General features: G+C 32.0%; 1 protein-coding gene across 7 annotated transcripts in view; it reads left to right on the top strand.

Moving 5' to 3' along the window:
• The window catches only part of LOC126743390 (uncharacterized), a 444,135-nt gene that overhangs the window by 410,379 nt on the left and 21,374 nt on the right, over positions 1 to 12,382 (top strand). For all 7 annotated transcript variants that reach the window (XR_007662855.1, XM_050450462.1, XM_050450459.1 and 4 more), the window contains 2 exons: positions 6,804 to 7,019; positions 10,632 to 12,379. Coding sequence is in view for 6 of the 7 variants with exons in the window: in XM_050450462.1 (XP_050306419.1) it covers positions 6,804 to 7,019; positions 10,632 to 12,379 (1,964 nt within the window). In the remaining variant the exon portion in view is untranslated. The remainder of the gene's footprint in view (positions 1 to 6,803; positions 7,020 to 10,631; positions 12,380 to 12,382) is intronic.

Below are 12,382 nucleotides of genomic sequence, written 5' to 3'. Positions count from 1 at the left end.
ATATACACAATCGAATCGATCGTCCCGAAACGGTCTTCCAATCCAACGACTCCCCATTTATCATCCCTAAAATCGGAGACTATAAAGGGAGACACACCGGGATACATTCCGATTTAAGGGCTATAAAACATCTTTATCTAATCCGGTTATTGCTGGACCGCTCTTGCCCGTTCCACCCTTTAATAATTCAAACAACCCCTTTTTTTTCTCGGATTTTTAATTTAATTTTATTAAGAACAAACGTTAAAGGAATTGCCCTCGGAGTATTTTTAGTTAGATCGTGTTGTGTGTGATTGTTTGTAGTGTCCATAAGGAGAATTGTTATGAGTTATTATTGGAATCAATATTGCTTTTATGGAGTTAACTGCCAGGTAAATTATGTGATTTGAAATTTACGTGTTTTCGTTCGATTTTATGGTCTAATGTGTTTTTAATTTTACGGACGGTTATCGGCTCTTAGTGTCATTAATATTTATTAAAATAATATTGAGTTTTTAAGCAGTTGTATGGAAAAATGCTCGTTTTAAGTCAGCAAGTCACTTGAGTCATTTACGTAATTTTTCTGTCTGTCTTCCTGTTTTTTATTAATCTCTTAGTCCTGTCCCTTTCTGACGCACTTTAAATTACTCCCATCTGCAGGTTATCTTAGTTATGCCAAAATGTTGACCCAAGTAGCTTAAATATGAATAAATGCCTCGAATAAAGTATTAATTAATCAGCTGCCTGAAATTAAAAAAAAACACGAATTTATGGCTCTGAAAACTGATTATATATATTATTTTAAAATGTCAACGTTTACAGAACGAAAAAAAAAAGACAAGATTTTGTAAAAAAAAAAAATATTAAAAGAAAAATTGTGTAAACAAAATCTTTCTGACTACGGTCCTGTGTTCTCACTCGCGTTATATAAAGTTGCGTGCGCCGTTGCCATGGCTACACGTGACGTAACAAGGCGACCTAAGGCTTGACTTCACATGTCGGTGACAGGGACGCACTAAGTTTTGTTGTTATTTAATAAAAAAAAGTTTAAAATTTATTTCCGTAATTTCTGTTTTTTTTTTGAAGTATTTAAAAAACATGGAAAAATTGATGAAAAAACAGGAAAAAAAAACAAAAAAAAACCTTTAAAATTTATTTAATTTTTTCCGTAATTTCTGTTTTTCTATTTTTTTTTAGTGTTTAAAACACATGGAAAAATTACTCTGAAAAAAAATGAAAAACTTGAATAGTTACTTCAAATACCTGGAAAATATGAAAAAGTGCCTGGAATAAAATAAAAATGACCCTAAGTGCTTGCAAAAAAAACGTTTAAAATTTAATTTTTTTTCTGTAATTTCCTTTTTTTTTTAAGGAAATGTCAACGTTTACAGAACGAAAAAAAAACAAGAGATTTTGTAAAAAAAAATATTAAAAGAAAAATTGTGAAAAAAAATCTTCCTTACTACGGTCCTGTCTTCCGACTCGCTTTATATAATGTTGCGTGCGCCGTTGCCATGGCTATGCGTGACGTAACAAGGCGACCGAAGGCTTTACTTCACATGTCGGCAACAGGGACGCACTAAGTTTTGTTTGGTTTTTGTTATTTAATTAAAAAAAAAAAAAACATTTAAAATTTATTTAATTTTTTGCATAATTTCTATTTTTCTATTTTTTTAAATGTTTAAAAAACGTGGAAAAATTACTCTGAAAGAAAATTGGAAAACTTGAATAGTTACTTCAAGTACCCGGAAAATATGAATAAATGGCTCGAATAAAGTATTAATTAATCAGCGGCCTGAAATTAAAAAAAAAATACGACTTTATGGCTCTGAAAACTGATTATATATATTTTTTTTTAAATGTCAACATTTACAGAAAGAAAAAAAAAGAAAAGATTTTGTAAAAAAAATATTAAACGAAAAATTGTGAAAACAAAATCTTCCTGACTACGGCCCTGTCTTCCGACTCGCTTTATATAAAGTTGCATGCGCCGTTGCCATGGCTACGCGTGACGTAACAAGGCGACCCAAGGCTTTACTTCACATGTCGGCGACAGGGACGCACTTAGTTTTGTTTGGTTTTTTGTTATTTAATAAAAAAAAAGTTTAAAATTTATTTCCGTAATTTCTGTTTTTTTTTTTTTAAGTATTTAGAAAACATGGAAAAATTGATGAAAAAACAGGAAAAAAAGAACAAAAAAAAACCTTTAAAATTGATTTAATTTTTTCCGTAATTTCTATTTTTCTATTTTTTTTTAGTGTTTAAAATACATGGAAAAATTACTCTGAAAAGACAATGAAAAACTTGAATAGTTACTTCAAATACCTGGAAAATATGAAAAATGCCTGGAATAAAATAAAAATGACCTTAAGTGCTTGCAAAAAAAACGTTTAAAATTTATTTAGTTTTTTTCTGTACATTCCTTTTTTTTTAAGAAAATGTCAACGTTTACGGAACGAAAAAAAAACAAGAGATTTTGTAAAAAAAAAAATATTAAAAGAAAAATTGTGAAAAAAATCTTCCTCACTACGGTACTGCCTTTCGACTCGCTTTATATAAAGTTGCGTGCGCCGTTGCCATGGCTACGCGTGACGTAACTAGGCGACCCAAGGCTTGACTTCACATGTCGGCGACAGGGACGCACTAAGTTTTGTTTGGTTTTTTGTTATTTAATAAAAAAAAGTTTAAAATTTATTTCCGTAATTTCTGTTTTTTTTTTTGAAGTATTTAGAAAACATGGAAAAATTGATGAAAAAACAGGAAAAAAAAACAAAAAAAAACCTTTAAAATTGATTTAATTTTTTTCCGTAATTTCTGTTTTTCTATTTTTTTTTAGTGTTTAAAATACATGGAAAAATTACTCTGAAAAAAAAATGAAAAACTTGAATAGTTACTACAAATACCTGGAAAGTATGAAAAATGCCTGGAATAAAATAAAAATGATCTTAAGTGCTTGCAAAAAAGACGTTTAAAATTTATTTAGTTTTTTTCTGTAATTTACTTTTTTTTTAAGGAAATGTCAACGTTTACAGAACGAAAAAAAAAACAAGAAATTTTGGAAAAAAAAATATTAAAAGAAAAATTGTGAAAACAAAATCTTCCTGACTGGGGTCCTGTGATCTCACTCGCTTTATATAAAGTTGCGTGCGCCGTTGCCATGGCTACACGTGACGTAACAAGGCGACCCAAGGCTTGACTTCACATGTCGGCGACAGGGACGCACTAAGTTTTGTTTGGTTTTTTGTTATTTAATAAAAAAAAAAACGTTTAAAATTTATTTAATTTTTTGCGTAATTTCTATTTTTCTATTTTTTTAAGTATTTAAAAAAGTGGAAAAATTACTCTGAAAAAAAATTGGAAAACTTGGATAGTTGCTTCGAATACCTGGAAAATATGAATAAATGCCTGGAATAAAGTAAAAATGACCTTAAGTGCTTGCAAAAAATACATTTTAAATTTATTTAATTTTTTTTCTGTAATTTCCTTTTTTTTTAAGGAAATGTCAACGTTTACAGAACGAAAAAAAAACAAGAGATTTTATAAAAAAAAAATATTAAAAGAAAAATTGTGAAAACAAAATCTTCCTGACTGGGGTCCTGTGTTCTCACTCGCTTTATATAAAGTTGCGTGCGCCGTTGCCATGGCTACGCGTGACGTAACAAGGCGACCGAAGGCTTTACTTCACATGTCGGCGACAAGGACGCACTAAGTTTTGTTTGGTTTTTTATTATTTAATAAAAAAAAACGTTTAAAATTTATTTTATTTTTTGCGTAATTTCTATTTTTCTATTTTTTTAAGTGTTTAAAAAACGTGGAAAAAGTACTCTGAAAAAAATTGGAAAACTTGTATAGTTGCCTTAAATACCTGGAAAATATGAATAAATGCCTCGAATAAAGTATTTCATAATCAGCTGCCTGAAATTAAAAAAAAACACGAATTTATGGCTCTGAAAACTGATTATATATATTTTTTTTAAAATGTCAACGTTTACAGAACGAAAAAAAAAGAAAAGATTTTGTAAAAAAAAATATTAAAAGAAAAATTGTGAAAACAAAATCTTTCTGACTACCGTCCTGTGTTCTCACTCGCGTTATATAAAGTTGCGTGCGCCGTTGCCATGGCTACACGTGACGTAACAAGGCGACCTAAGGCTTGACTTCACATGTCGGCGACAGGGACGCACTAAGTTTTGTTTGGTTTTTTGTTATTTATTAAAAAAAACGTTTCAAATTTATTTCCGTAATTTTTATTTTTTTTTTTGAAGTGTTTAGAAAACATGGAAAAATTGATAAATGATTGAAAAAAAGAATAGAAAAAAAATGTTTAAAATTGATTTAATTTTTCCGTAATTTCTGTTTTTCTATTTTTTTTAAGTGTTTAAAATACATGAAAAAATTACTCTGAAAAAAAATGAAAAACTTGAATAGTTACTTCAAATACCTGGAAAATATGAAAAATGCCTGGAATAAAATAAAAATGACCTTAAGTGCTTGCAAAAAAGACGTTTAAAATTTATTTAGTTTTTTTCTGTAATTTCCTTTTTTTTTAAGGAAATGTCAACGTTTACAGAACGAAAAAGAAACAAGAGATTTTGTAAAAAAAAAATATTTAAAGAAAAATTGTGAAAAAAAATCTTCCTCACTACGGTCCTGTCTTCCGACTCGCTTTATATAATGTTGCGTGCGCCGTTGCCATGGCTACGCGTGACGTAACAAGGCGACGGAAGGGTTTACTTCACATGTCGGCAACAGGGACGCACTAAGTTTTGTTTGGTTTTTTGTTATTTAATAAAAAAAAGTTTAAAATTTATTTCCGTAATTTCTGTTTTTTTTTTGAAGTATTTAGAAAACATGGAAAAATTGATGAAAAAAAATCAAAAAAAACCTTTAAAATTTATTTAATTTTTTCCGTAATTTTTGTTTTTCTATTTTTTTTTAGTGTTTAAGATACATGGAAAAATTACTCTGAAAAAAAAATGAAAAACTTGAATAGTTACTTCAAATACCTGGAAAATATGAAAAATGCCTGGAATAAAATAAAAATAACCTTAAGTGCTTGCAAAAAAAACGTTTAAAATTTATTTAATTTTTTTCTGTAATTTCCTTTTTTTTTAAGGAAATGTCAACGTTTACAGAACGAAAAAAAAAAAGAAAAGATTTTGTAAAAAAAAATATTAAAAGAAAAATTGTGAAAACAAAATCTTCCTGACTGCGGTCCTGTTTTCTCACTCGCTTTATATAAAGTTGCGTGCGCCGTTGCCATGGCTACGCGTGACGTAACAAGGCGACCCAAGGCTTTACTGCACATGTCGGCGACAGGGACGCACTTAGTTTTGTTTGGTTTTTTGTAATTTAATAAAAAAAAGTTTAAAATTTATTTCTGTAATTTCTGTTTTTTTTTTGAAGTATTTAGAAAACATGGAAAAATTGATGAAAAAACAGGAAAAAAAAACAAAAAAAAAACTTTAAAATTTATTTAATTTTTTCCGTAATTTCTGTTTTTCTATTTTTTTTTAGTGTTTAAAATACATGGAAAAATTACTCTGAAAAAAAAATGAAAAACTTGAATAGTTACTTTAAATACCTGGAAAATATCAAAAATGCCTGGAATAAAATAAAAATGACCTTAAGTGTTTGCAAAAAAAACTTTTAAAATTTATTTAATTTTTTCTGTACATTCCTTTTTTTTTAAGAAAATGTCAACGTTTACAGAACGAAAAAAAAACAAGAGATTTTGTAAAAAAAAAAAATATTAAAAGAAAAATTGTGAAAAAAAATCTTCCTCACTACGGTCCTGTCTTCCGACTCGCTTTATATAATGTTGCGTGCGCCGTTGCCATGGCTACGCGTGACGTAACAAGGCGATTCAAGGCTTGACTTCACATGTCGGCGACAGGGACGCACTAAGTTTTGTTTGGTTTTTTGTTATTTAATAAAAAAAAAACGTTTAAAATGTATTTAATTTTTTGCGTAATTTCTATTTTTCTACTTTTTTAAGTGTTTAAAAAACGTGGAAAAAGTACTCTGAAAAAAAATTGGAAAACTTGGATAGTTGCTTCGAATACCTGGAAAATATGAATAAATGCCTGGAATAAAGTAAAAATGACCTTTAGTGCTTGAAAATAGTGAGAAATTACTGTAAAAAATTAAAAATCCTGAAAAGTAGATAGACTAAAGAACTAAAAATTAATAGGAGAAAAATCCTAAAATCCAGTCAATTGGCATAAGATCGCTTAATGGGAAAAGCTGCGGCATTTGTTTGAAAACTGTAAAAAAATTTTGAATTTGATTTTTCTCAAAAACCGTTCCGAAAAAAAAATGTGTGAGTTCAAAATTATCTACAAAATCTCTTATTAAGCCCCTATACTACGAGCAACAGTGCAGAAGGTACGGGTGCGCCAAACATACTAAAAATTAGTTTTTTTGTAATTTTTCAAAATGAAATAATAATTCTGCTTTTCAAGTTATTTACTCACGTTGATATGCATTTGTAATTACATATTTGAATCAAAAATTAAAGATATTGCATGTAGTAAACCAACATCAAAATTTTAATAAAAAAATTGTCGTAAAACATGTGAACGTCCCAGTGTTTAAATATTCGAAAACCACGCCTTACACAAGGTCTGTGGTACATTCATATTAAAAAATGATATTGCAGAAACCGGGTTTTTCTTAATCTCAATTGACTGTACTATTAAAATACTGAACAAAAAAATTAATCAATGTTAAAAAACAAAATTAAAAAACTCTCAAACTACCTGAAATATGCAAGAATTAATTAATTATTTATGTCTTAAACATTTTCAATTGTTTATTTTCAGCAACAACAATCATGCACCCCAGTAAAGACAATCTCCACGGGGGCACCGAGCCCCCAGGGCAAAGTGACCACCACGACCCCATCGACCCCATCCCCCACCGACCAGGATAAGACCCCCATTCTAAAACCGGTGGAATGTAACCTTTGCAAAAGGCGTTTTAAGAACATCCCAGCCCTGAATGGACACATGAGACTCCACGGGGGATATTTTAAAAAGGTACCGTTTTTTGTTTAAAAATTGTTGATTAGGGTGGTGATCCTGATATATGTATGTATGTACAAAAATCTCCCCCTTATCTAGGTTGCTAAATTACAGGGAAAATCGCATATTCCGGTCGAACAGGTAAATTGTTTAGTTTCATAACAAAATGCATTTGGCATGATTTTTTTTTTCGTTGACGATCAGTTTCTAAAATTTCAAATCGATTTTCCAGGTTGTATCGTTAACCGAAAGGTATTCGATCGAATCTGACGAGGTAATTAAAAAACGAAACAAGGAAAACATCAGATATATAGAATATTAGTTTGAGACATGCGTAGATGGCCTAAAAAGGGCGATAGAGAACGTCAAAATGTGGCAATAAGGCTCACACTGAGAAAAAATTAACTAAATATTTAGTAGCTATTATTAAACAATTTTTTTAATAAAATAGGCCCCAGTCTAGACGTCTTGATATATCAATTTAAAAAAATCTTCTTAAATGTATTTAGTTAAAGGAATTAAATAATTTATTAAAAGGAAGAGACCCTATTTGTTTGATATTAGATTAATCGAAGAACTTAATATTTAACCAATTAAATTATTATGTTGCTAGATAGTTTAGTTACGCTACACTATTATTTAGTTAAAGTAACAGGCCACTTTAGTTATTTTAGCTAAATATTATTGCTATGGTTACAGTGCAAGTCAGGTTGGTCTTATTAAAAAATTTACTCAATTATCCTAAGTTTTTTTTTACCTTTACTAAATGTATATATTTCACAGTCTTCCTTTAAAGTCTTTCTAGAATTTGAAGCAAATTTTTTGAAGTAGATTCCAGGATTGTGCTTCACTAATCTTATATCTTTCAAACTTTCGATTAATTTATGCCTGCCTGGAATTTGAAATTAATGTTTGTATATTTCTAGTAATTTTTCAGAAAACATTTTATATTTCCTAAACCTTCGGAGAAATTTCGGAGGTCTTCCTGAAATTTGACGCAATTATTCATTTTTTATTCCGGCCATTTTTGAAGTAATTTGGTCTATTTTTTGGATATATCGCAATATTTTTGGGTTTTTTTTCTCTATGTATCATTAATTAGGAAACACCCTATATATATCTATAGACACATTTATACTAACTATACGAAATTATGCTTTATATTTTACTCGTATAAGTGATCAATGTATTTTATATTAAGAAGAATTATTTTAGTACTGCAATTGGTTTGGAAATTGAGATTTTTTATTGTATTACACATAGTTAACGTCATCCTTTTCTATTTTCCAGACTTTTGAATTGAATCTTTTGTTTCTTCCAGGCATTTTATGCCTCTTTCAGATCTCCTGACTAATTTTCTATTTCTTCCAGGGATTTGACGTAATCTTTCATATCATCCAGGATGTTGGTGTATTAAGATAATTTTTCAGTTCTTCCAGGAATTTGAAGTCGTTCTTTGTCTTCCAGTAATTTAATATAATTTTCTCTCTCAGGTGGTTGACGTCCTCCTTTTTGTTTTCCAGACCTTTGTAGTAATCTTTTATTTCTTCCAGGCATTTCATGTAATTTTTCATTGTATTCCAAACATTTGACGTCATCTCTTACGGTTTCAGGCCCTTACATTTTCCAAAATCTCTTTTTCTGATCTACTGAATGTATTTCAGAATTTTTCAGATAAATCATAATTTTTTTAATGGCACACCTCTAAATAAAATAATTAAAATATACTCATAAAGCCAAATATAATATAATCCGATAGGAATGTCACTATTCTCAGTTTCTAAAAATTTAATAAATTGACACAGTAATAAAAAGTGTGTTTTGTTGGTAATTTATATAATATAATAAATACACATATAGGCCAAAATTGTAGCACACATTAGTATAATTGCAAATAGACCCTAATTTTTAGTAATATTTACTAAATTTCTTAGTGCAGTATTGTTTTTGACGTCTTCTATTGCCAATTATACATCTGGAACTCCGTGTATATGTTATTCCTGCTTTGGCCTAGTTGAGCTGTAGTTTAGTGTAAAAGTATGCAGCTTAAATACAATATTTGTACCAATTTGAATACAGGATATATGCATTTAGTGAGTGATTGTTATGCACTAGTACAAAACAAAAAGCTTTCATAGATGATATTAATAATGGCCAAGAAATGGATTTTTGCCTTTAGATGTGCATATTGTAACGGAGATATGAAGGATCGCTTTTTTAGAAGAGAATCCCTATTTTGGTGCATAACTTAAATAGACACGAATGACTTTTTTTTATTTTTTTTTTAACTTGAAACGAACATTTAAATAATGTTATTTATGCATAATTCAAATGGATCTAATAAATTTTCTTACAAAAAATGACTTTTTAAGCCCTTTTCTTAAATTTAAGTTAATTGTATTAATTTGGATTTATGTATTAATATTGTGCATCACTTGGATACAAACAACTCTTGTTTATCATTGTATATGGATTTATTTATTTTTTGTATTTTGTTTTGTATATAATGAACGATATTTTTATTATTATTTACTGATTTGTGCTTAAAAAAGATCTAAGTAATTGGATCATAATTTCCTGTTCATTAACTAAAATTCATGTTAAATTTATTATTTTTTATTATGCATAATTTAAATGGATCTGAACAACGTTTTTATTATTTGTTAATATTTCTTTAATTCAAGTTAATATTTATTAATTGAATTACTTTTAATTTTTTTTTAATTGAAAACATAATTTTGAGCTAAATTATTTACGCATAACTTAAATGGATATGAACGATTTTTCTCTAATTTTTCAAAAATCTTTCATAACTTTCTTATTTCAAGATTTACGGCTGAAAGTTATTCTACATGATTTGTTTTATTTTTAAATAGGAATAAAATGCTAGAAGAATTTTTTTTATGTTCCCAACAGTTTTCGAGAAAATAAGGAAAAACTGTGTAGAGATCTTACTTAATGTTCTAGAAAACTATTGGACTTAAAGAATATTTTTTTATTGCGTCTGATGCGCATTGAAATTCCAAACAACTTTTATTTTAACAATTTTTTTCTCCTTTCAAAAGTTAGTCAGAAAAAAAATAAAAACTAAAATTATGAACTATTTTTCATGGGTACCATTTTATATTTTTTAAGGAAAAAAATTGTTGGAAAAATCGGGTATAACTTTTTTTTGGTACGTTTTTGAAAAAAGTTTTCTTAGACTTTTTTCAATATTTTAAGGCAATTTATAAAGTTACAAAAAAAAATTCAAATTTTTCACCCAAAAATTTTCCAATTTTCCAAAAATCTTTTATAATTTCTTTATTTCAACATTTACGGCTAAATGTTGTTCTACATGATTTATTCTATTTTTAATTTGCAATAAAATGCTGAAAGAGAATTTTTCATATTCCCAATAGTTTTTGAGAAAATGAGAGAAAGATTAAAACGTTATTAATTTGTGTTTGCAAAATTCAAAACTCTTAGAAAACTCAATAATTTACAAAAAAATCGGCGACAAACCTGAAACCGCATCAACTGATATAAAACAACCAACACTATGTACATACTACCACCTTTTTAAGCCATAAATAAGCAAACAAACAGTGACAATTCATTAAAACCACGTCAAACAATTTCTTATAGGATCCAGATCCGAAAAAGACCGATAAAAAAGAGCACACCGGCCCCCCACTCCAAACCGCAAGCAGCAGCGTCCGCGCCCTCATCGAGGAAAAGATCATCAGCAAAAGAAACTCCTCACCGAGCACCAGCAGCTCCACCGAAACAGTGACGCACACCTCCTCATCAACGCAAGTAGACATGGACCCGAAACTCCCGTCGTTCGTGGTCCCCGCCCCTCCTCAACACTCTACAGTAGTCGACAAAACTCGTAGACATTCCGACGCGGAGGCCCTGAAGACCTCCCACTCCTCACACAACTACCAAGACGCCCAAGCGATCGCCGACTTGATAGTCAAGAGGGAAAAATTATCGGTGAAACGCACCACCTCTGATCCTGGCCAGAATAATACGTCTGCACAGCAGCTCCTACAGTACCGTTCCGAGTCGTTTTCCTTGGACGGAGTCGAGATGTACCAGGAGGAACCCCAGTTCGTCACCCCCAGTCTGGAGGACGAGGTGTTCAGCAACAATAGTATGATGCTCCAAGGGGTCGACCCCAATCAGCTCCAGTTCCAAGCAGATTCTCTGGACGACAATTTGCTTTCAATCAGAGATGAGAACTTGCTAGGAATCAAGCCCCAAGGGGATGAGGACCTGCAGGAGCTGAGCCTGGATGACATAGCCAGTTTGCACGAGGAACCTATGACCATTTACCCTGGAGAGCATACGCCTGATCAGCAACCTATACAGATCAGCGCGAACCAAGTGAACCAGAGCTTGCAAGCTGTGCTGAACTCACCATTACCAGAGAGCTTGGCGGAGTTCAGCACCTACCACATCCAGTCTCCTAGCTACCAAACTCAATCCCCTAGCAACTACGCTCGATCTCCACACATATTCACCGCACAATCACCTTTGCAAAGTCCCATGATCAGGCATGACTCTCCGGGTTTCACTTATCCAACCCCGCCGGCAAGCCACGAGGGGCAAAGCCCGTGCTTCGGACAAAACATCCCTCTGGTATCCCCCAGCGAGGAGTTCGGCCACGTTATGGAGCGAGGCATCGACGAGCCTCCGCAAGCCTCCTCACCACTCTCCGCAGCTTTTTTCACCAGCACCATGTCCAGCTCGGCGGAAGTCGAGGAGGCGATCCAGGAAGTACTGCCCGGCGAAAGCCTCAATGAAGACAACCTCTACCCTCTTTCAAACACACCCCCCTCGCAATCTGAGAACGACTCTTTAGGTCTCACTCCGGTACCATCCCCGCAAGTTTCTACCTCAATCCCCTCGCCGCATCCCTCCTCGAGTCAATCAATCCTCAAACCGTCTTCGGGTCAATCTGGATGGGGCACACCTCTAATGCTTTCCAACTCTGAGGATCCGTTACTGTCCAGTCAGCCCAAGGATTGCGCTCCCAAGAAACGGATTCAATTGAACGGGGTGCCGGTGAGATTGGTGAGTAATCACGGACTGATCGAGTTGAACAGCACCAACTTCACCGGGTTACTGGTGGATGCCAATGGGGAGTTGAAGCTGATCCAGGCGAGCGGAGGCAGTTTTCCGGTGAAGAATTTCGTGCTGTCCAATGCTCAGCTGGTCACCACCAGCGGACAGGACCTGGGGATGAAGGACAGCAGGGTGAAGGTGCAGAAGCTGACTATTACCAAAGCTGTGCCCGCGAGTCCGGTGGCTACGAAGCTGATCGCTAACAGGGCGAAGCTGGAGGTGAAACGGGAGGATTGTAACGATGTGTTTCTCAGTCCCACCACGTA

The sequence above is a fragment of the Anthonomus grandis genome, chromosome 12 (genome assembly GCF_022605725.1).
Source record: "Anthonomus grandis grandis chromosome 12, icAntGran1.3, whole genome shotgun sequence".
Taxonomy (NCBI): domain Eukaryota; kingdom Metazoa; phylum Arthropoda; class Insecta; order Coleoptera; family Curculionidae; genus Anthonomus; species Anthonomus grandis.
Note: the sequence above shows the minus strand (reverse complement) of the source record. Positions and strands in the feature narration are given on the sequence as shown.